We start from the raw sequence: 26248 nt of genomic DNA, 5'->3' as shown, positions 1-26248 counted from the left end.
TAAAAGGGATAGGAACCACTGATGAAAAACTTCTGCAAGTTTTAAGCAAAGACTAGAAATTGTGCTAAAGCACTATGCTGAAAGATAAGAATACAGTGCATATCAGATTTTCCAAAAAGATGATCTGGGTACCTGGAAAAGCATGACAAAAATAAATGACTTTTTAAAACTAAAATATTGATACAAGTAATTTGGGATGCCTTTTTATTGAAGTGATTTATGTAAGAGAAAAAAAACGCACCACACATACACACAAAACAAAAACAAAACAAAAACCCCAAAACAAAACAACAACGACAAAAACAAAAAAAGACCCCAAAACAACAAAAAACCACAACCAACCAACCACCAACACAACAACTTCCTTGCACAAACTGAATTTAGCTGGTGTTTCTAAATAGGTGACTCAGCTACAGAATCACTACTTGTCTGCCCTTTCCCAAAGGAGGTAGCAAACATATAAATATGCTTCAAATAACAAATTTGCAAGCCTACAGGTGAAGGAGTTAGTACTCTGAACACAAGAGGACTGACTGGATGCTTCATCTTTACCTGGAGTCTGGAGGTCTCCATTAACTCACTGGCAGCTGCTCCCAGCCCAGTGAGTGCACAGGTCTCCTTCAAGGTTGATTAAACTGGTTGGCATAAAGCTGCCCTCTCTCCTGCACCCTAAATTATCTTGCAGTCCATTGCTGAGTTAAAAAAACATACTGCCATTTTGACACACTACTCACCTTTCATAAAAATCCCTACAGGAAAGAATTTCAGGAATTTTAAAAGTGTTTGGCAAGATAACAGCATATTTGCATCACTAAATATTAAACTGGACTAGCTGTTGGGGACAGCTGCCTTTCTTGTGCACATTCCAAACACCTGGGTATATTTAATCCTGCCTTGGGGCAGAAAGACAGAAAATTACTTCTTTAAATCCTTCAAGGCTTAGAGGCTCATCATACATTTATTCATGTCTCCTTTCTCCCTAATATAATTCCAGTACAGTACATCATTTCTTGTACATGATAGCTCATTTTAGCTAACCTATTTTCTTTTTGTCTTATCAAATACAAAATCATACTCTCTACTATCTTCTCCTGATTGGAACTGATCCTTTAATCTTCCAGGGTAGTATTGTGCTCTCTGTTATCCTTGACAGCTCCTCTTTACCTGCCCCAAAGATTCATTCAGGCAGATTATGGTCAACTACATCTTAGATCAAGATTTTTTGTTTTATGTTGTTTTTACACTTTCCTTTCAAAACAAGACATAGAGGTTTTTTTTCCAAATCTTCAGGTAGCTGAACTGATGGGAAGACAGCAGGGGGAAGAGGACAGCTTAGGTTAATGTTTTCTGTAATAGCTCGATGGGCGGCATATTTTACATACTGGAATTTTCCTCCTAAGGAAAAGAATATAGATTGCTGTAGGTGACATATTTTACTTGTCCTAATGCAGGCAGTCTATTTAACGTAGTTTTGTTTTTGTAAAAGATGGTAAATGGTATTTTCGGCATGGTGCACTTAGTTCAGTTAAAATCAAGTCATATCTTGCCTATTTTATTTTCCATTCGTATTTCTTTTAATAAAGAAAACCTAAATAAGATTGCAAAACATTTTATTGCTGGGTTAACAAATGCCAAACTCTGCCTTCCATTAAGAATTACTGCATATATGGAATAAATGTGCACAGTTAGGTTTCTCAAATTAAAAGCAGCAGCAGCAGCAGCACTGGTGCAAATTACTACTTTTTGGAGTAAGAGCCACTAAGAGGCCCTGAATTCACTCATATTGTCACACAGGTCAGCAATTCTTACAGTACAAAATGATAAATTGATACTAATGATTAGAAAGCAGAACTGAGGCATGCATGGGATTATATAAAACAATCTCATCATGCATTGTGTTTGCTGAAAGAATCTTAAACACCAGTCTTTTGATATTCAAAACCCTTGCACAGATGACGTGATAACTCATAAGAATGGAAATGCCGTGAGAGGAACAGGGTGTAACTTGCTATACTTGGGAAGCTGTTTATATTCACTAGATTTCTGTATCCTTCTGGATCTGCTTAATGCATTCACCATTGCGAATGCATGCTAAGTCTGAATAGCTTGTGACTGTTGACACAAAATACAAATTTTTTTTTCATATCATATTAATATAAAATTTTTGACTTTCATTAAGCAGTTTGCCAGACTGATCTGTCAGATTTAATTAAAAATGAGAATTTGAGAGTTTCTCGCTACTAAATGTAGAGACACTTATAACCATGGTGATTTTCTGCCAAAAGCAAGGACAATTAAGGTCAGTTCAAACCCATACCAGGAGATGAGCCAGATTTCAACTATCAGATTTTAATCCCTCCATCTTTCAATGTACTCTGACTCAGGATGCAAGCAGTACTATTTTCTCAGTTTCGCAAGGAAGAGATAGAGTGTTAACCGATATTCCAATGCCACAAGCCTTCAAGTGAGGCACTGAACCTGCATCTTCAGCGTTAGCGCTGTAGTAAAGTGGCCTCATCTTTTATTTCCAGAACTTTCTTAAAAGCTGTGGAATTGTTGAAAACTGTTAAGAAAAACTGTTTTCTAATCAAGTCAGGTTTTTCAATCAAATAAAGTGCAACGGACCCACTATCTCAAACCTTCATTGTACCAGTTCTGCTCGTTCACAGTGAAGGTGATTAGATAGAGCACTCCCTTTTTGTTTAGGAAAAGCAGATGAGAAATTGCATTTTCCACATTTCTTGTTCTTCAAAAATACTAAGCCTTTACAGCAGTTATTTATAAAAAGTAAATTTATTTGGCCATTTTTCCTCAAAATGGAACACAGAAATGACCACCACAAAGACTCTCTGTTCATAGAAGAGATAATATATTCTGAATAACTGGTCATTATCTACTGATTTCAGCACACAAATGCAGCATGTAGCACACAGAGGTGCACAAAGACTCAAGCAGTTTTTTCAGTATCATACTGAGTAAGAAAATAAATTAAGCTGGAAATTATATTTTGAATACATAAAGCTTTGAATCTGCCATGGGAAATGCAAGTATGACACCTTCTCAACTCCCAAACCAAGCACTAGATCTCTTCTAGGGAACTGGGAATTATTTGTAGGAAACTTCCCTGACACCGAAATAATTTAAAAGACTGAAGTAATGGCACACACTGATAAAAGTTTTCAAATAAGCCTCTAAAAGGAACTTAGAAATGCTAAGAAAGCAGCTACAATACAGTTCCAAACATTCCATCCGGACTGTGTAGTACCAAAAGGTTAATTTTATTTTGGTATTTTGGAGAAATACAAATTTTAAAAGTAGTAAAGGATCAAAGTTTTTTAATAAAACACAGAACTTTGCAACCATTAAACTCTTATCAGATTGGTATGATAGGTACACATGGAAGTAAGATAATAGCACAGTTCTTTGCATTTAGTGCTTTGGGGTAAAAAACAAGGGACTATGAAAGTTTTCTGTTCTGAGTATATACCCTAACTTCTTTTTGCATTTCTGTTCTTACTTAACAGTAGTAACTTAAAAATGGCTTTCAGTAGCTTGAAAGCCTTTCAGTGTACAAATGGAATATTTAGCCTTTGTGGGAAGAACCAGGCCATCTAAGAGAAGATACTCTCCTAACAGGTATCTTGAAAATCTACAAGGAACAAGCAGCTCTCCTCATCACCAGGAAAAGCCACAGTTTCAAAGCAGTACCAGAGTCCAGAGCTTCCTGCAAAGATTTCTCCTGAGAACACACCTACTTTGTAGACACCAGCAAGGTGAAAGAAGCAGATGTAAGTTATCATCTCAATGCTTGTAGCTTTTTTCACATCTTATTTTTTAAGGAAGCAACTGGGACAATGCGGAGAACTGAAAATGCTGGACTTGACAGTTAATACATCAGCTGTAATTTGTATTATGTGCAATTTGTGCATAATGTGCATGCTGTGTGCACATCTGCTATACACTATTAAATGAGCTGTTAAGATATTCCTCACAGAATATCAAAACAGGTCTTGGAAGAAAACTGCAAGGAAGTAGAAATCTTAACTTTCTGTATTCATCTTTGCACAGTATTCCTTTGTGCTACTTGTATTTTTCTTGGCTTGTCTCTTCACTGACTGCATCTAGGAGTCATCTATGGGACATGAATATCTTGAGTAAACAGTTTCACGTTCAAAAGGCCAGCTGGGGCAACAACCCAACCAAATCATTATATTGCACTTCTAAAATAAGTAAAATGGGACACACATTTCTCCATAACTATCTTCAACTCGACAAACTGGCAACAAAGAGGTGAGAATAAAAGAAGGGCAATTTTTTGAAGAAAGATGAATAACTGTTAATAGAATCCTTTGGGTTGAAAAGGAGGAATTTACTGTAACATAAACACAGGATGAAATTTAAAAACAATGTCTTAAGACCTTCAATGAATTTTCAACTTACGCGAAAACTGGTCTGACTGCATTGTTCATATTTCCATAGGTTGCTCGTCCTAGTAGTTCTCTGAAACAATTCTCAGCCAGCAGAGCAGGATTCTCCTCTTTCTCTCCTCCTGTAGGGGAGGATGGAGGGCCTATTCTGCTGAAATAAGACAAAAATATATTGCTTTTACTACTGATTAATATTCAGCTTCCTTAATTTACACGCTCTTGGTTCTACAACGTTCATGAGTCACACTCTGATCTAGGCAAGAATCATATCTCAGAAATGTACCAAACTAGAATTCAGAGTAAAACGTTTTATTCTCATATAGAAGCACTATATACCTCCATCTGTTCACTCAGTACTGACCACTGTATTAGTAAATATGGATGTGGCAAACAGAATGGCTGCTAATACTGATTTGACTTGTTAATCACTACATTTTGACAAACTGTTACCCATTTCTAACAATGAAGGAAGGCCATGAAACCATGCATAAAGTTAGGCAGAATCTTAGTCACTTTGTTCAGACTAATGATCTCATTCACCTGCCCACTACTGCGTGGGTGAGCATTAAACAAAACTCTAATACTTCTGCAAGAAACAGATGGCTTGTGAGTTGAAAAAGATTCTGATTGAACTAATTAGAACGTTATCACCCACATATGTACCTCTGACTTGAAAGTGTACAAGTTAGTCACCTAACCGACTGTCTCCCAACATTAGTATGGAGAGGATTGTACAGGGTGTTGGCAACAGAGGCTGCAGGGGCCTCTGTGAGGAGAGGCCGGGGCTGCCCCATGAAGGACACAGCCAGTTCAGCCAAGCTGGGGACACCAGGGGGAACACAGGTTTCCAAAAGGGCCCAGGGCGGCCCAGGCAGAGGAGGAGGAAGCCACGGAGGGAGCAGCAGCCGATGGAGCCCGAGGCCGGAGGAGGAGGAGGGCAGGAGGTGCTGCAGGCCCGGAGCAGGGATCCCCTGCAGGCCTGGAGAGACCCCGCTGGAGCACAGACCCGCCCTGCAGCCCGGGGAGGGCCCCAGGCCGCAGCAGGGGGATATTTCTGCAGGAGCTGCGGCCGTGGAGAGCCCAGGCGGGAGCAGGTTGTCCCTGAAGGACTGCAGCCCGGGGAAGGGCCCGGCTGGAGCAGGGAGACTGTGAGGAGGGAGGAGCGGCCGAGAGGGGCTGGGATGGACTGACCGCAACCCCCATCACACCCCTGCGCCCCTCGGGGGAGTTGGGAGTGAAGGGGGGACTGGGGAAGGTGTTTTAATTTTTGTCTCTGTTTCTCACTACCTAAATCTGTTTTAATTGTCAAGAAATTAAATGAATTTTCCTTCAGTCGAGTCTGTCTTCCTGTGACAGTAACTGGTGGGTGATCTCCCTGTCTTCATCTCCATCCATGAGCTTCTTCATCTGATTTTCTCCCTGCTTCTGTTGAAGTGGGGAAGAGAGAAAGAGCGGCTGGGTGGCTTTTATCAGGGCTAATCCACCACAAGGGCTGAAAAGATTATAATGTCTGCATCGGTACATACAAACCTCTAATTTTTACACTTTGTAGTATTCTTCACCTCTCTATCACTGGGCAATCGGACTCCCAAATTTAGTTACTGATAACTAGGAGGGGGAAAACAAAACAAAACACCCTCCCCCAAAAAAAACAAAACAAAAAACCCCCACAAAAACCAACCAAACAAAAAACCAAAAAAACAACAAAGTCAAAACCAAACTACAGCAACAACAAAAACAACGACGAACACCTTTCAGATTCAGAAATATATTTTTATATGTAGGTACTGATGTTAATTTCCTCATACTGTATTTACAAAGGTGGCCCTTGCTGAAGGAGGGATCTTCTTTCCCTAAAAACATTACTCTGAAAAAGAAACAGAGTAACTGATTTCTTCAGTCTCAGAAAATAGTAACAACGAAAAAGTACGGACTGTCAAACTTTGAATCAGATAAATACACCATGAAGAGTGTTAAACTGTGGAAATTTTGCTGAAAAATTTGTCCTTTAACAAGACTATTACAGTTATTTCAATCATGGAAATGTACTACTGATAGTAAAGAACAACAAAAAAAAAATTGATGACACAATGGGAGGGAGAGAAGAATACCTTGGAATAACTAAATATCTAAATCAGCACCTGCACAGTAAACAGTGAAAGGTGGAGCCTTGCCAGAAATTACTGGTTTCCCAGTTCTCATGTTTGATGCAGACCTTGGTAATGTTATTTGGTTCATTTTGGGGTTGTTTTTGTGGGTTTGGTTTGCTTTGGGTTTTTTTTTGCCTTTGGCCAAAGTCACCTCCTTTTCAGCACAGAGCAACCTGAATTACCTGAATTTCTTGAGCAAATTAAAGGCATTTGAGATGTATTTCTGAATTTAAGTGCTTTCTACATCACACCATTAGGCTGTTACTAACATTTCATTTAAACTGAGCAGCAGAGAGGGAGGAGACTGAGGAAGAAAGAAAGAAAATAGTTCCCCTAAGGTGTAATATTACTCATGAAGAAATACTGTACCTATAGGTGGCAAGTATTTTTGTTGCACAAAACACATTATAGAAAGTTAAGTGAGGATTCATACGTCTACGTTAACATGATGCAAAAATGCATCAGGAGATCTGTTTTAGTTTGCAGAAATCACTACACTAAAACATCATCATACTTTCAGTTCTGCAATGGAAACTTGTGCATGAAATCTGTTTAAAAGCATTCACTAAGAGTATCACCTTTAGTTAATGTTCACTCTTCAGCGTCATTAAACCATAGCTTTAGAGCATTATAAAAAGTCAAATACTGAAATGTCACTAGTCAAATGAACATAAAACATCACAGTTGTAATATCTCTGATAGCAGATGATCTTCTAGTGTTTCAAGACGACTGTAATCTAAAAGTTGCAATATAAAAATCCTGTTGCCTCTGGTAACAACAGTTTTTCAGGAGTTACCATAACATTGCTAGACTGTCAGATTTTAATAACAAAAAAGCCCCAAGCATCCTGTTATATAAGTAAGGAGAACCAGTTTTACAAATGCCCAATGATTAGACATTTAAAAGGCATGACAATTTGTATATAATCTACCATGAGTACCATGAAATTGCGGCTTTACCCAAGTGCTGTGCCCCTCAACCTCATTTTTTTTTTCCCTCCACCACCAGACTCTGATCCAGACAGGCAGGCGTCCCTCTCAGCACACCGCAGCTACAAACAACAGCACAGACTGTCATTCTCATTGCTATTTTGACACAAATTCCCCAGAACGCAGCAGCATGACAAAGGCGGGTGGGCGGGAAAAATCAGGCTGCAGAACACACACACTCCGACTTAGTCTGGCTGGAAGAATTCTAGTTAAAATGCAGTAAAAATAAGTTATCTTTTAAGCGTTTGTACAGGCAATTCAACAGAAGGTGACTTGTTAGCTTTGCTTGGAGTCATATTTTAGAATAAAGGAATGAATCGCAACCCAGTCTTCCTAGTCTAAAATGTTAGACTGCATCAGAATGTTTAAAATTATCTCCTGTTGTCTGCGGCAATAACATTTTTGTTTTGCACTCTAACAGCACCTACCTCTAAGTATTTCTCACTAGGTGTTCCTCAGCATTACCAGATGAAAGACAATGAATATAAAACTACTCTTTTAACTTTTTATTTTCAAAGGAAAGCTTTGTGCAGCCTCTCAAGTTCCTAAATTGAAATGAACAACTCATACTCATTTGGTTTCACTGACTTGGTTTTTAAACAAAAATCAGAAAGCCTCTGACAAATCCAACTGCAACACTTACCAAAAGAAAAGAAAATATACCACTATTCCTCTGCACTCAGACTTTCTCTACTACCTATCACAAGTCCAGAGAAGTCAAACATGAAATGCATTTTGCAATGAAATGGGTAAGAACTACTCCCTGTAACTGCTCCACCAACTTTCCTGTGGGTAATCTCTATTGGAAAAGGTGGCAACAAGGATCTGGAAGAAGGGACATTTGGAAGTACAGCAGTTTCCACAGCAAACATTTAATCACAGGCTTAAACTGGCTCAGAGCAACTCAACATCTCATGCATGAGATTTCTCTAATGCCACAAAACCAGGATTGGCCAACGCGATGGGACACGTGAACTAAGACTCAACCACTGCTCGTGAGCAGAGTAGCTATAGGAATGTTTGACTATGATTCACTCACCCTGAGAAAGAAATACATTCTAATCTAACCTCTAAAACAGAATGTATATAACATTACAGATATATTCAAAGGATTTGAAGTCAAGTCTACAAGCGTTAGACTGTCCTTCTGCCTTAAATAAGGCTGGTACCTTATCATGAAAAAATGTTACACACTAAAAGAAAACACCATTTTAAGGTCCAATTTCATTCAGCCCTTCCCCATTTTAGAGGTGCGCATATACTGACATACATGAGTGACTCTTCTGAATTTCCTTCTAGAAACCTCAAAGCATGGAGGGAGAGTCTTTCAGGCAATGTCTTATTCTATTCTGAAGTATGTACGGCAATTATTTTGTAATACAAAACTGTAATGAAGTACAACTAGGAAAAAAAAATCTGATTTTCAAAATATATTACAGTTGCAAATTTGTCTGATAATCACACAACTACAATGTGCATTCAGATAACAAGTAACAAAATCCACAAATACCATAATCTTTTAAAAATGTTTAAATATTAAATTCTTAACTCCAAAAAGTGTCTCATCTGACTCTTGCTCAGAAGAATCTTGAATTAATCTATTAAGGTTCCATAAGTAAAAGTTATACTGCTCTTTAAGGTAAGCTTTACCTATGTGTACTTCAGTTCTAACCAAAACTGATTATTTTCTATGGACTTAAGTTGGGCCTATTTTCTGGAATTTCTCTTTCTCAAATAATGCTCTGATTCCATCTGCCAGAACAATATGCTTCTTACTCCTACTCTTCAAGATGCATCTGTGCTCCACAAATATGAAGTCACATATAAAAGAAGATGAGAAATCCTTTGTAACATTATTTAAGGCCAGCAGATCAACAATTTAAAAGTATTACTTTCAGCTTTTCTGTCATATGTGCATCACACAAGGCCCCTGCTTGCCACTTGGAAAATCATTAGTCTTTTTTTCTGTCGAATGTGCGCTATAGAAAAAGTTTCAAGCAGCCAGTTCAGCTATTTAATTAACAGTTGTTTTTTGACAGATTTGTTTTGCTACCACCACTACTGCATTGCTCAACAAATGATAAAAATGAGTTGTGCAGTACATATAAACTGGTCTGCTTTAAGTGGTTGATCCAAATCCTATTTCAGTCAGTTTTTCCATCAGTAGTTAGCTTAATTTTGCTATATAAAGTATATGCTTGAGGGTATGATAAAGAGTGACAAAAGAAAGGGCCCACCTGCACATTGCAGCCCTCTAAGAGCAAGCAAAGGCTAACAAGACTGTCCTTATTCAAACAGCACTTTCAGAAACCTTTGCCTCTTATTCAGATAACTGTTCAGATGTAAAATCCATCTAGATATTTCTGTACATACTGTATGGACCTTGGGTTATATGCGGTGAATATATACAGTGCAATATAGACAGATAAACAATTATTGATTTTTGTCATTTAGTCTGAAAATTTGCTTTAGAGAAGAGACAGGTACCGAGAGTTAGAAATAAGAGAAGAAAAACAAGGCTGAGGAATGGGAAAAAACCCCCAACAAAACCAACAAATCAATAAAGAGAAACCTGACAGATTTAGCAAGCTGAGTGTCACGTGATAGCACAAAAAGCATGCTGCTATAGGAAGGCTGCTGAGCCTACTGACCAAACAAGTTTTGAAGCAACAAGGGCTGGAGTTGAAACAATCATCTAAGCTTGTTTGCGTGGCTGAAGTTGGTTTTATGGAAGTTTCCCAGTACTAGCAATAAACACTTTTTACACCTACATAGTGTTTAGCCACAAATACAGATATTGACCAAAAAAAAAGTGGCTTTTCAATTGTAAGGTGACAGGCATTTTCTCAGTATCAATTATCACAGAGATCTCCTTTGAAGGCACACCTGGCAGGTAGGATGCCTAGGAACCACTGGAAACCAAAAAAGAGAAAAGTGTATACAGATGAAGAAGTTTTAAATCCTCACCTTAAGTACTGTTGCAGACAGGACAGGCAGTTTTTACTAATGGCTAAATAAGGAATTTAAACCTCAATTTTTAAGAAATATAACTAGCAAAACCATTTTAGTAACCTACAAAGCTGCGCTTATTGATCTCTCTGTATGATATTACAAAACAGAGTTTACAGTTTTTAAAAAGTCTAAACATGGTTATACAACTTCTGGAGCAATTTTTACACTGATAGAATCTAGAACAAGTGAAATGTAGGGAGTTGAAAAGACTTTAAGAAAAGAAATACTAAGAGCAGTTAAGCAGAGCTGTGCGATCAGTTTCGAAAAGGCTCAGCTAGTAAACATCAGTAGTTATTTCCAATAAAAAGCAAAGAAAAAGGTATCTCTCATAAAAACTAAGCCCAAAGATTGCTTAAAAAAAATATGCCAGTGAACAGGAATGAAAATACCTGTCAATATCTTCTATTTTCTGCATGTTAAACAGCAATGATGGTACTATCTTGTCCATGTGCTGAGGTTCCCATATGGTTGCTCGAAGCTCATCATTAACTGTTTTCCGAACCACTCCCTGGATGCCCCTGATTCCAGCAATTCGGATCCTAACGAAGGAAAACAAGGAGTTAGTGAAAAGGAGAATCACAGCACCTCCCAGTCTGGCTGTTTGTGCAAGATTCAAAAGATGGAAAGCAAAGGATATTTCTACCAACTTGAGCCTGATGCACAAAAGGAACAAAAGGAACCACCACTCTTATCCTTAAACTGTTTGAACAAAATGAACTGAGAACTGATCAACAGCAATAAAATAAGAAAAAAAAAAGTAATTTCTAAAAAAAAAAGACAGTCTAGCTATTAGATATTTTCATTATTTTGTTAAACAAAAATCACAAATCACAGAATGATTTGGGTTGGAAACGACCTTGAAGATCATCTGCTTCCAACCCCCCAGCCATGGGCAGGGACACCTTCCACTAGACCAGGTTGCTTAAAGCCCCATCCAACCTGGCCTCAAACACTCCCAGGGAGGGGGCATCCACAGCTCCTCTGGGGAGCCTGTTCCAGGGCCTCATCACTCTCACAGTGAGGAAAAATAGTTTGCAGGAGAATCTCTGCAATGAAATTAATGGCAAAATATTCTTTTTTGACATGATAATAGTAAATCAGCCATTATAGTAAATGGTAGCAAAAGAATTTTACTTACTGCAAACCAGTAGAAGGGTGGTACAGCCGTCAAGTGAAATAAGCACAAGCTTTACTAAAATTTGCAATTATTTAGCTTAAAATACATTCCTCATTTTTTAGCTCTTAATTTTTGTACGGACAACACATAACTAGCTAAACTAACTCTAATATTTTTGTTTAGATTTGCATTTGTAAATCACAGAATCACAGAATGTTAGGGATTGGAAGGGACCTCAAAAGATCATGTAGTCCAATCCCCCTGCTGGAGCAGGAACACCTAGGTGAGGTTACACAGGAAGGCGTCCAGGCGGGTTTTGAATGTCTCCAGAGAAGGAGACTCCACAACCTCCCTGGGCAGCCTGTTCCAGTGTCTGTTACCCTCACTGAGAAGAAGTTTCTTCTCATATTTAAGTGGAACCTCTTGTGTTCCAGTTTGAACCCATTACCTCTTGTCTTACCATTGGTTGTCACCAAGAAGAGCCTGGCTCCATCCTCGTGACACTCACCCTTTACATATTTATAAACATTAATGAGGTCACCCCTCAGTCTCCTCTTCTCCAAGCAAAAGAGACCCAGCCCCCTCAGCCTTTCCTCATAAGGGAGATGCTCCACTCCATTTTTGTTGCCCTGTGCTGGACTCCCCCCAGCAGTTCCCTGTCCTTGGACTGAGGGGCCCAGGTGGGCTACCAGGTGGTAGCCTTGCTGTTTTGCAGCTATTTCTGAACAAAGCCATGTGCATTCAATATGGATCCAATACCATTCTAGACCTTCTAAGATAGTTTTAATAGGGTTACATACAAAACAGGGATGAAGAGGGATGCACAGCTAGAAAAGCCCTTGCTTTTGCTGTACTGCAACTACAGTGCAGTATCCAATATTAAGTTTTCAATATTAAGGATTTAAGATTAACATCTGACACCAAGATTCCAAAATTCCATCACTGAAACATTTTTTATCTTTTTAATTATTAGTCCTTAAGGTAATCAAGTTTTGCTGACACTGTGGCTCTAGATACATTAAGTACCAGCACCAGCCTCCCCTGCTGCAAGGGAAATCTCACCAGGTGAGATTCAGTTTCAGACTTAGAACTCTACATTACCTGACTTCATGTGCAGGTGATGCTAAAGCTCCTAATCAAGCCAGTCAGTTGTGTGGAGCCTCAAGCTACGCCAGTGAACAGCAAATCCAGATCACACAGAAACAGACTGAGTGGTTGGGGTTGGAAGGGACCTCTGGAGGTCATCTAGTCCAACGCACCTGCTAAAGCAGGTTCACCAGAGCAGATCACACAGGAATGTGTCCAGGTGGGTTTGAATGTCTCCAGAGAAGGAGACTCCACAACCTCTCTGGGCAGCCTGTTCCAGGGCTCTGTTACCCTCAAAGTAGTTTCTCCTCATATTCAGAAGAAACTTCCTGTGCTTCAGCCTGTGCCCGTTGCCCCTCATCCTATTGTTGGGCACCACTGAAAGGAGCCTGGTCCCATCCTCTTGGCAGTCACTCTTGAGGTATTTATAAGCACTGATGAGATCCCGTCTCAGCTTCTCTTCTCCAGGCTGAACAGACCCAGCTCTCCCAGTCTTTCCTCATAAGAAAGGTGCTCTAGGGCCCTAATCATCTTCGTAGCCCGCCGCTGGACTCCCTCCAGTAATTCCTTGTCCTTCTTAAACTGGGGAGCCCAGAACTGGATGCAGTACTCCAGATGCGGCCTCACCAGGGGATACCCGGCTTAGGATCAGCTGAAGTACTCCCTACCACCCATCAATGGTATCAGCTGCTTGTGACATCTGCATTTAGAATTGTAATCTGCAGTCACAGCTCATCTGTTCTGTTGAATTACGTCGGTACCTACAGCAAACCTGGTATGCCAGCTCCGAGAATGATTGCTGTTCATAAACATCTCTTTTAAAAGAGATACCTTCAAACTGTCCAGGATGACATGGAAAAAAAAAAAAAAATCACATTGCTATACATTTGGTTAACCTGAGTAAAAACATTGGTTCACATGGAGGCAAGAGACTACAGTTTTGTGTACTGGAGTGCCACTAGCATTAACTTCATGTTCTTACTATTGTACGATAGATTGAAAAATGAGGGTCAAAGTACTGATGAAGGTGCAGCATCAAATTTCAACACATACAAGAAAGGTTTCAGTCCTCTGAAGAAGGCTCAGGTAGATACTAAAGCAGAAATTACATTTAAATCAAGGTCATGTATAGTCTTATGTCACTAGGATAGAATTCCTCCCTGTCTAAGGGTACATCAACATTCCAAACTGAAGCACAGGTAACACTGCAGGCTGACAATTTGAAGAGCAAAAGATTAGCACAGCTCTCTTACTCCTACAGCAATCACTGCTTTGAGGTATTTTACTTTGGGGTATCTTTATGTGTGGTAGATCATACTAGATAAATGAATCAGGGATGTGCTAGTCTCTTAACTCATTCCACGTTCTAGTTCATGACCAATATAATCTCTCATTTGCAGGGGGCAATGAAGGTGAAAGTAGTACTAAAAGTCATGGGCTAAGCTTCATATCCTGTTCCCTTATGAAATGTTTTACAGTAAGTGAACAGTTTAACATTCCTGGTTTAGTTTCACGAAGCCTAAAAAGGCAAAAATCTGAAAAAGCTCATTAAAACATTTATGAATACTATTTGCAACCATCAACTCCAGGTAAATATACAGCACCTGAGAGAAGCCCAAGTTCTGAGGTAGGTGCACACACTGGCTTCACTCGTTACACCTGCTTAAAGAGTTTCCATCCCCTTTGCTCCCTCAGTACAATTTACCATCCCTTCGTTTCCTCCCTAGACAATTCACGGCGTCATCCTGTAAAACCATTCACAGGAATAATCTTCCTAAAGGGAAAGGGGGTGGGGCAGGGGGGGAAAGTACACAGGAATGAGGTGGATTTAATCCTAACCCTTTTAGGAACGTTTACCGCAGAACCCTACGTACAGCAACAGGGCAACAAATAAGATAGCAGTAAATTATGAAAACCAAGGAGGAATGAAGCCGGACACTAAAGGAGGGAGGAATTCTTTGTTTTGTTTTCCTAAGTGGTTTACGCAGTATTCATTCTTTTTGAAAATACAGTTCACAGATTTTTGAAGCTGCAAATTTTAAGAAAAATCCATATGCATTGCAGCTAACATAACAGCAGTACACCCAAAGGGTTGAATAAATGTTCAGCACATGGATTTTTCATAGTTGGCTGAACAATTTAATGCACAGAAATAGAAGGGGTGAGTACAATAGAGATGCAAACCATATAATCTGAAAAGCCTTAAGTTTTCTAAAATGCTCAGCAGTTAAATTATGATTGACAATCCATATAAAGAAGATATCACTAGGGGGAGCTGAAGTAAAAAAAATTGTGGGGCTTACATAACTGTAAAAATTTGAAGTACTAATTCATGAAGGCATTTCAGTTTCACACACATTATCATACTGCAGACATCTAAGAAAACTCAGTTTTAATGAGTAATTCTCAAATAGCAGATTCAAAACATGCTCTTGTTATTTGTATAAGTAGCCCCATTAATTTCTCAAATGCAACTTGCACACATTTACAGTAATAAGTAGTGCCTTTCTGGAGCGAATCAATGCAATCCAGCAGGTGTTATTCAGGTAAAATTTCACTTAAATATTCTAGGAGCTCTAGCCACCTAAGATTTGCAATATTCAGTGCTATATAAAAAGTCAGACTATCATTTTCTTCCTATGGAATGAACTATTCCATTAAATATCATAATAAAAGCTGTCCTACAGACTATATTAATGTGTTAAGATGGTTTTCTATAATACATACAGAATGGCACTTACTCGTTTTGTATTTCTGGATCGTGGTCACATGAATGACACATGGCACTGAATCGAGACACAAAGAAGTCATAGCGTCTGTGATATGAAGGTGTGTCTTCCTCAATGTTGGCAAATTTGACAAACTGGAAAATGAAATACATTAAAAAACTTTTTGATACCAATTTCCCCAAACACCTCTTAAATGGAGCTTAGTATTTATTATTGTAACATAAAACACTGCATTAGGAAAGAATCCACATTTGACAATACTTAAATATTTAGAGAAGAGTTAAATTGGAGAGTTTTCTTTTTAAAGCCTTTCCTCTTGAACTTCATGTAGATTATGAAAGGGCGCGACTGTGTGAAATACAACATCCTATGCACTACGGAAACATCTAACGCTTGAACAGTGAGTGTCATCGATTCATACAATCACAGAATGGTTGGGGTTGGAAGGGACCTCTGGAGATCATCCAGTCCAACCCACCTGCTAAAGCAGGTTCACCAGAGCAGATCACACAGGAATGTGTCCAGGTGGGTTTTGAATGTCTCCAGAGAAGGAGACTCCACGGCCTCTCTGGGCAGCCTGTTCCAGGGCTCTGGCACCCTCAAAGTAAAGAAGTTTCTTCTCCTGTTGTTGGGCACCATTGGTCCCACCCGCTTGACACCCACCCTTGAGATATTTATAAGCCTAAGTAAGATCGCCTCTCAGCCTTCTCTTCTAAACACACTCAGATCTCTCAGCCTTTCTTACAGAAAGATGCTCCAGTCCCCTAATGATCTTTGTAGCCCTCCGCTGGAGTCCCTTCAGTAGTTCCTTTTTTCTCTTGGTCTGGGGAGCCCAGAACTGGATGCAAAACTCCAGGCGCAGCCTCGCCAGAGCAGAGTAGAGGGAGTGGATAACTTCCTTTGATCTGCTGGTCACACTCTTCTTAATGCACCCCAGATACCATTGGCCTTCTGGGCCACAAGGGCACATTGCTGGCTCATGGTCAACCTGCTGTCCACCAGGACTCCCAGGTCCTTCTCCACAGAGCTGCTTTCCAGCAGGTCAACCCCCAAGCTGTACAGGTGCCTGGGGTTGCTCCTCCCCAGGTGCAGGGCCCTGCACTTGCCTTCATTGAACTCCATTAGGTTCCTCTCCACCCAACTCTCCAGCCTGTCCAGATCTCACTGAATGGCAGCACAGCCTTCTGGTGTGTCAGCCACTCCTTCCAGTTTTGTATCATCAGCAAACTTGCTGATCCACTTAAGAGAACCACAGAATCATTTTGGTTGGAAAAGACTCTCAAGATCATCAAGTCCAACCATTAACCTAACACTGCCCAGTCCACCACTAACCATGTTCCTAAGAACCTCATCCACACGTCTTTTTAACACTTACAGGGACGGTGACTCCACCGATTCCCTGGGCAGCCTGTTCCAGTGCCTGATAACCTTTCCTGGGAAGAAATTTTTCCTAATATCCAATCTAAACTACCCCTGGTGCAACTTGAGGCCATTTCCTCTCATCCTATCACTTGTTACTCAGGAGAAGAGACCAACACGCATCTTGCTGCAACCTCCTTTCAGGTAGTTGTAGAGTGCAATTCAAGCAATCAAACAGTTCACTGTCACTAGCAGGTTTACTAGCAACATTCTGACTTATCAAAATTCAAGGGAAATAAACTTGGAGGCATCTTGTCAATTCTATCTTTACAAAAACCAAAAAGGAGTCAGGGAATTATAGCCCAGTCAACTTCACTCACAGAAACACACTTTGGAAAAAAAAAAAAATCCCATTTGCAAACATATACAAAGTAACGAAAGGGTAAGTAACAGTCAGCATGGATTTGTCAAGAAGAAATCACATCGACCCAGCCTAAATTATTCCTATGACAAGGAAATAAGATTTTATGAATCCAGATGAAGCAGCACCTGTCATATCTTAACTTCAGTGATACTGTTGACAAAAAAAATACACAAAATTCTCAAAGGGAAGCTAAAAAAACCCCCCACTATTAACAGAATACTCCCTGTAAGACAGATGCAAAAGGGTTTAGAAAAAAAAATGTAGAAAAACATGTAAAACATCAAAATATAATAATGTATTGAGTGAACTTCTGAAGAGGCCTGTCTGGAATACAGTAGTATTTGAGTTTCACTATAGACTTAGATGACAGAGTGGGCTCATCAAATTTGCCAAGAACATTACACTGGCCAGGGCTTTAGGCACACTTAATGCCTGGAAATAGGACCTGAAAAATCAAAGTAGCAATTTAGGAACAACAAAGGAAAAATACCATTTTAAGACAGCTGTACAAATACAAGCCAGATATAGGAAAATGCAGAAAAAGAAACTTAGAGTTATAATAAACTGCACATTCAACAATGCTGTTATAAAGGCATGAAAAAGAAAACAATATATTGTGATACATCTGAATTACCCATGACACCTATGAAGAAATTTTTGCCATCTAATTGGCACTAATAAGCCCTTCAATTAAGTACTGCATCTAGTTGAAGCATCACAGCTGAAGATGGTGATTAACTGATACAGTCCTTCAATTATTCAATGGATGAACAAAGCTTTAAATAAACACCTGTTACAAAGGACTGAAAGACATTAAATTATCTAGTTTAGAGCTGCCTAAAAGACATAGCCCTACAATGTACAGAAGACAGCTATAAAAAGCAAAGACATAAATAGTTTTCTTTGTCCAATAGTAACAGGAAAAGCAATCATGGGCTTACACTGAAGCAAAGGCTTAGATATTAAAAAAAACCAACAAACCAACAAAATGCTGAGAGACTGCATAATGAACTTTTGGATTCTCCATCACTGATAGTCCACATAAGGATGAAAAAAAGAGATAGAAAAGGTTGTCAGGAGAGGTGTAACACGGTGCTGGCTCTGCCCTGAAGCAGCGATGTCCCATTAAGATCCCTCTGCATTTCCCAGCCCAGTATTCTTCATTCTTATTACCAACTGCTAAACACAGGTTGAGGAATTTCTTGTCAACTTTCAGAGATGCAGAACCTGTTTTTATCAGCACATTACCCACACACACCTAGGCAAGCCCAAAGCACTTTAGTGTAACCTACAGCATACTGATTTGTGGATGTTTTGAAGTAGTTTTATTGCTGAAAGTGAAAGCTGTGTATTTCAGGAAAAAACACACCACTTAGTCTATTTTTTTTTGTCTCTTTTTCTGTTTTATCTAGAACACTTATCCCTTTCAACTGCACTATCACTTCACCCACTGAAAGCTACAGGTGCATCTGAAAATGATACAGCTTGTAAAACTAAATTCTCAGCCATTACTGAAAATGGAACAAAATTGTATAATAGTCATCCATTTTATATGCCCTTCTGTAGACAATATCCTGTATAGTCGGGTGATAAAAAAGTGACATAAAATACAAAAAAAAAAAAAATCTTTATAGTCTACTGCCACAGTTTGAAAGACTATCCACAATCAGAAACCTTTTTTTTTTCCCAATATAGTGAGTTATAAAAAAGATCAATTTCCATCCCAAGAGACCCTGGAAAATGCTTTACATGTCTTATGTCCCATTGGTTTGTCTCATGGAATTGTTAATTACAAAACAGAAATAGATTTTCTACAGTTTTTGGAAGACAGGAACCTAATTAGTCCTCACAATTTAATAAAGCATAAAGTCTGGGGTTAAAAAACAAAACAAAACAATATGAACTTAGTATTTTCCAGAAATTCAAGTGTTCAAGTCTACAACTGATTTACTCAGCAAACTTCCATAAAATAATGTAAAAGAATGCAAGTAAAAAGTTTAAACAACACTGAACACTATAGGAGTAGCCGTGAGGATATTAACTCATCTAGCATTTAATATTAGCATATTATCTAAATTACTAAATTATTTGATTGACAGGATCTTCCAACATGAAAACTTAATATAACCCTAATAACTGTTTTGCTAGAAGAAAGATTTATTGTCCCAAGAAATTGCTTTGCAAGAATAAATGACAAAGTTAGCCCAAGGAAGTGCCAGGGACTCTTATTCTGGACATTTCTCCTACATCAATATTTGTAGATTTGTAGCAGGGAAGCAAGTACCCAGAAGTTACACTTCTCACAATGGCACCCACTGTAAAATGTCGAGAAAGGGCAATTTTTTTTTTATTTCCTCATGTTTATAACAAAACAATTTCACCCACTGAAAATCCAGCATTTCTGAAGCATATTCCAAGATTAGCATTCACATTGTCTGAACACTCAGACCACAGGAAAGCTGTGGTAACAGTTGCACTGTCCTTCAATAAAGTATAAAATTCCATTTCATTACAGAAATTTAAAGTTTTTACAGTACATTTTAGTCTATACGTTCTCCTCGTTTAGCAGTGGCGCTCTTAAGCTGTCATTGTTGTTAAATAAAGACTTCTAAGCATCTAAGATATTTGCAAGCATAATTCAAATATAAAAATTATTCAACCTAAAAATGACAAAACTCTTACGAAAGTCCAAGCACTTGCTTGGGATATACTTACAAAGTTTTTTTTTTTTAAGTAAACATGTCATTCAGATAATGTAAATGCTTGCAATTACCAATTGGTAATTTATGGAAGTTTTACAAGTACATGCATCTTCTATATTTGTACAATACAGAAGGCACAAGAAAGAACTTACATTGGTAATGTCATATTTCCACTGATTTTTAAACTAAAATAATTCAATCAGTATAAAAACATATTATCTATTCAGAAGATGTTTGTTCCAGACTGAGTCAAGAAAGTTGGATCATATTACCAAGGACAGAGAGACTGTGAGTCCTGTAAGTAAATCATGCAAGTTCTTAAATTAAATTCCTAAGGACATAATTTCTTATATATATATTTATGCTGTCTTATCACTCTTACATAGCAAGTACAGTAGGAGAAAAATTATAACTTTTAATGGACCCTGGATATCTTTAAAGAAGGTCAGCTTTTGGCAGCAATACAAGAACAGACAATCAGCAGGCATCGTGTTTACGTTTGAGTTTTGTTATTTAAAGAATCTCCCTTTAAAATCAGAAGCCTGGATCTGAGCAGTAATTTTTTTATATCTGAGCTCCCAGTCTGCAACGTTCTCATGTTTCAGATGTGCAAAAGGGGGTGCCGATACTGAAGGCTACCATATTTTATAGATAAAGCTACTGTACTTCATTATTAGGAAGCTATCGCATAGGAAGACATGATATCCTGTAAACATAAGACGCTTATAAACCACACAGTACAGCATTAATGACAAGAGTGTGAATGTATCTAAGCACATCACCAACCAAATGCAAAAAGGACAAACACTTCAACTTTTCTAAACAGAAAAGTTTCAAACACTGGATTCGTACATTAACTTTACAAACACAGTATTTAAATGATCACAATAAATAACCACAAGATACTGTTCCAGCAGTAGGAATTGGAGATTTAGTCACCTGACGCTTCTCATTTTGAGTTTGGTTGGAATGGGATGGATAGTTTCATGTTCTATTTTGCATCATGCTACTTGTATAAATATTATCCTGAACGCCATATGTGCAGTTGTGTAACTGCCTAAAGTGATTTATTCGGCATCACTCAAATTCTAATAGATGCAGACATAGAATTTAGAAGATAATTTAATAACCTACAAGATGAGAAAGAGTGCTCTTTGTAATTCTGTCTCTCTATACCTTCAACTCCTATGAAAAGAGATAGAGCAGGTATCCTAGAGATTAAATAGTACTATTGTATATTAAATCACTATTAGGATATAATTCTGTATTGGTAATAGAATGAAAAAAGCATCTTGTAATAAAGATAAGCTTCCATCACATACTTCCAGATTAGCATACTGCAGACAAGCAAGATAAACAAGTACTCTGCTGGGGATACTAATTCTGACATTCCTTAATTTCACACTCTTGACATTTTGTACTATTTTTACACATACATGCACTTCAATTGTGCCAAAACCAACTGCTTTTATAAGCCAAAGAATATAAAAATCTTTTTCTTATATCAGGCACTGACTGGCCACTTTTCCACCTGCGATACTGCTTGTCTTCTTTTAAATAACAAATGGCAGTCACTGCTGGTATCATTATTTCACTGGTTCCAAGAAGAAATTGCCCTTCTAAAATGAAGCATCCTATCAACTAAAGGAAGCATTTGTGGCAAATAATTTAAAATGTGGTTATACCAGGTTCTACAAATATCTGCGATTTTTCAGAAGAAAAACTAACATTCTACTATCAAAATACAAAGAAGAATTCACCCCATCAGCATTCCAAATTAGCTTAAAATGTTTTGTATACAACTGAGCTTTGTCAACATAGTTTAAGATTAAATATTTACTAAATTACACACCTCACTGTTTTTGACCAGCTGCTCACTAAAGAAATTTTATGGACTCTCTCTAAAGAAAAAATTGTCAGAAAATTATTATTTTTTTTTTAAATTATCTCTTGTGTCAAAAAATATTTGACCAAAAGTTCAAAGTTTTTAAAGCTTTTCATACCTAAACAGAAAGAACAAGGATAATTAATTCATTCTATCCTAGCAATATAACAACTATGGATCTAAGCAACACAATTATTTGTACATGACAGGTAAAGATGTTTTACATGATACTCAGTTACTGAAATTCTGCAAAATGGTTAGAGAGAGAAATTTAGTATTGCCACAAGTTTCTAAGTAAAAGCTTATTGCAATCAACCTTCAAATTCTGTAACGCTTGAGCCAAGGAAATCTCAATTTTCATCACCACATTTTTTCCGTTTCCTCACCAGCATATGCTATCCTAGCACATGGTTAACAAAAATACCTTCCATGATAGAAAAAAACATTTTGAACTTCATAGGCATTGCCAATTTGAAATCTGTTATATATATATATACAAACCTATTCAACATATCCAGTATTGAATTTCACCTGTTACCAAGTATCCGTCTATATAACTAGACTTACAATTGTTATTAAAAAAAAAACCAACATTGCTGCTGTAGGAAGTAAGCTAACATAACTTACAAATACAACATATAAAAAGTCCTAAGAATTAACTATATGTAACCTGAAAATCAGGCATAAAAGTACATAAATGAAAAACAAACAATGATTTAACTAAAACAACAATATTCACATTTGCTTTTTAGAAGTAAATCTACTTAAAAAATGAAATTTAACTTCAAAAAAAGAATTTAAGACAAACAACTGAATGAAACTTTTAGGTTTTTTTAAGATATAGAGAGCACCAAGTTGAATTAGTTCTGCATCCAAAACCAGATATTTGGAAGTCAGGAAAAAAAAAACCAAAACAAACACACAACAAAAAAAACCTTGGATGACAGTGGGAGTTTCCAGATCTTTCCAAGACTTTAAAGTAGTCTGAGTCATTCAGCACACGGATTTGTTTTATCTGAAACTGTGACTTCTGAGAAATCACAAGAGTCCCCACAGATGAAGCAAAATCTGCCTGTGAGGCTGAAAAAAATCCTACAACTCAAGTGAGACAGTTGAATCTCACATGAAAGACATCGCTGCCTTTGTATCCTAGCGAAGCTTTGAAAGTCAGCTCTGGGATGCAAAATAATTGAGATCTACTTATAACTACAACCAGACTCCATTTAAGCACAGGCAGACTGTAAATTTGTATTGGCCTGAAATTGAGTTTAACCTAAAAACACGATGGAAACTTTTCCAAAAGCTGCCTGATTTTTGCCAGTTTAAAGATATTTACTTCATATACAATTTATTCTTCTTTTACAGACAATACTAGTTTCTGCTCCAAAGTGGTACATCGGAATAACTACAGCACATGAAACATTGCTCAGTCACTCTACCATCTCAACTCTTTTTGAGTTGGTTGTTTGTTTATTGTTTCCTTCAGAAGGAGAAGAAATACTAAGAGAGGCTTAAATGTGATGGTAAACTTTCTCCATCTCTAACAAGATATATTGAAGAACACAGTAGGTCAGTGTCCTTGGTAACAGACAAGCTGTCATTGCCAATACACTTTGCTTCTCTTGAGTCAACACAAAAAGACCCTTATTTTGTCTTCACTGACCACAGGAGGCAGCTAGGGAAATTAGCATAATTAGGCTAAAATTAGCCTTTGGAATAACACTGAGCTGCCATATAGATTCCCTCTCCTCACAGAATATGACATGTTATTTACAAAAAAATATCATTTTTGGTTACTGAGTTTTACAACAGACAAACGCAAATTATCTCTTAATTTAGGAAGTCCATTAATCTGCTTTGCTCATAAAAGACTTCATTAGGAACTGACAGGGACATCAAACAGATCACCGTGAGGCGGAGCTCTGTTCGAAACCATTCGTTTGGAAGTGACGTGTGTCTTGTACATCAAAGTAGAGGCTGGCACTAACTGTTGGGCATGAAGGATTTTAAACAACTGGAAAACTATTTCCCTAAGAGGTCTCGCCCAGGCTTTGTTATACAAACTAATCAAAAGAAGCAGGGTGTTCTGGCTCAAAGATGTTAAAATAAATAAATAGATACATTGATATATTTGTCTCTCATTACCCTCAGTAAAGCTGACCTGTTAGTTTGGGGCACAAGGGGATGCTCCTTCCCTACATGAGAGCAAGAATTCTACATTCCACCATAATAAGAAATTCTACTCCAGAGTAGCATCACTCTGCTACACCCTCTTGCCTCCCTGAACTGCAACTCCATTTAATTCCATCAACTGGAAATCATGCCAAAGGAAAACAGCAGTTTGACAGAATCCACAAAGAACCTCCACCCTGCTAACAGTAGCAATGTACACAAGCATTACTCTTAAAATTACATGTAAAAGCAATCGCTCTAAGTGAAAACAGTCCACATCTCAAACCTAGAATTTATGAAATTCCTATTGTACCAGCTGGGAAAATCAATGGTTAGAAGGTAAGTATGACAAAGCTATAATACTGTTTGCAGCTATCACTCTGTTTGGAAAACTAGATCTCCAAATCTTCATTTTGACAATTCTAGTCAAATCCTTCAAGCCTGCATCTGAATCCTGAAATATTTAAGCTAGTAAGATGGTGAAGTTATCATACTGAAAGCCTTTGCCTCATGGCTGCTTTTCCGCTCACAGGAATCTTTCAGTGTAGGGTCGGTGCTGTGGGGCAGGATGATATTTCCTCCTTCTCACACCATCGCTCTCATTGCTGGAGAGCAAAAATCACAGAATCACAGAATGTTAGGGATTGGAAGGGACTTCAAAAGATCATCTACTCCAATCCCTCTGCTATAGCAGGTTCACCAGAGCAGATCACACAGGCATGTGTCCAGGCGGGTTTTGAATGTCTCCAGAGAAGGAGACTCCACAACCTCCCTGGGCAGCCTGTTCCAGTGTCTGTTACCCTCACTGAGAAGAAGTTTCTTCTCATATTTAAGTGGAACCTCTTGTGTTCCAGTTTGTACCCACTGCCCCTTGTTCTATCATTGGTTGTCACCGAGAAGAGCCTGGCTCCATCCTCGTGACACTCACCCTTTACATATTTATAAACATTGATGAGGTCACCCCTCAGTCTCCTCTTCTCCAAGCTAAAGAGACCCAGCTCCCTCAGCCTTTCCTCATAAGGGAGATGCTCCACTCCCTTCATCATCTTCGTGGCCCTGCGCTGGACTTTCTCCAGCAGTTCCCTGTCCTTCTGGAACTGAGGGGCCCAGAACTGGACACAATATTCCAGATGAGGTCTCACCAGGGCAGAGTAGAGGGGAAGGAGAACCTCTCTCGACCTACTAACCACCTCCCTTCTAATACACTCCAGAATGTCATTGGCCTTCTTGGCCACAAGGGCACAGTGCTGGCTCATGGTCATCCTGCTGTCCACCAGGACCCCCAGGTCCCTTCCCCCTACACTGCTCTCCAACAGGTCATTCCCCAACTTATACTGGAACCTGGGGTTGTTCTTGCCCAGATGCAAGACTCTGCTGTTCCCCTTGTTCTATTTCATTAAATTTTTCCCCGCCCAACTCTCCAGCCTGTCCAGGTCTCTGGATGGCAGCACAGCCTTCTGGCGTGCCAGCCACACCTCCCAGTTTGGTGTCATCAGCAAACTTGCTGACAGTGCACTCTATTCCCTCAAGAAAAAACAGTGTCTTACCTATACCATGGCTCCAGGAGGTCTGTTTAAAGATTCCAAATATGAACGCAAGAACAGCTTTCCTGTGCCTTCCAGAGGAAGTTATTTCTGCAGGCGATGAGCCCAGCCATCAAAAGAATTTCAGAGACTGAAAGGAAACAGTTTTTCTGCCTGCAGCTGGTATCTGTTCTGTGTTTAAGTCCAAATGCTATGTGCCCTGCCACATCCAGAATCTTATCAATTCATGTGAACTGGCAGATACTTCCTGACTTCTGAAACTAGTTTCCCATTGCAAATAAGCAAAGACTTATTCTGATTTGATTTAGAATCTGAGCTTACTTACAGAATTAGTTCCAAGAACTTGCAGCTTTGGTTCGCCTGATTCCAGAAGCTTGGCCACCATGTGAAGGAAACTTTCCACAAACGGTTTTATGCTCTGAGAATGGCAAGCCATTAGAAGTTGGTCCAATGCTTCCATGGCAATCAAAACATACCTGAAAATTAATTAGAGAGACTCACATAAAGATGTACTACATTTATCATTACCTCAATTAGTTCAATTTAAGTCCTTATTACTACAAAAATTAGAAAAGAAGGAATGGAAGGCACATATTTCCCATTGTCTAAAAATGGAAGTTATTGCTATTTCCTACATTCATATTTTTTTCT

General features: G+C 38.5%; 1 protein-coding gene across 3 annotated transcripts in view; it reads right to left on the bottom strand.

Annotated features, from left to right (window-relative positions):
• The window catches only part of EFR3A (EFR3 homolog A), an 84387-nt gene that overhangs the window by 32314 nt on the left and 25825 nt on the right, over nucleotides 1-26248 (bottom strand). For 2 of the 3 annotated variants that reach the window (XM_065629134.1, XM_065629135.1), the window contains 4 exons: nucleotides 25923-26073; nucleotides 15524-15645; nucleotides 10969-11118; nucleotides 4441-4578 (listed from right to left, as the gene is read on the bottom strand). In XM_065629134.1, coding sequence (XP_065485206.1) covers nucleotides 4441-4578; nucleotides 10969-11118; nucleotides 15524-15645; nucleotides 25923-26073 — 561 coding nt within the window. The remainder of the gene's footprint in view (nucleotides 1-4440; nucleotides 4579-10968; nucleotides 11119-15523; nucleotides 15646-25922; nucleotides 26074-26248) is intronic. The other variant, XM_065629136.1, reaches the window with a different exon arrangement.

Source organism: Caloenas nicobarica, chromosome 2 (genome assembly GCF_036013445.1).
Source record: "Caloenas nicobarica isolate bCalNic1 chromosome 2, bCalNic1.hap1, whole genome shotgun sequence".
In the NCBI taxonomy this organism is placed as follows: Eukaryota; Metazoa; Chordata; class Aves; order Columbiformes; family Columbidae; genus Caloenas; species Caloenas nicobarica.
This window is presented reverse-complemented; position numbering and strand designations above follow the sequence as displayed.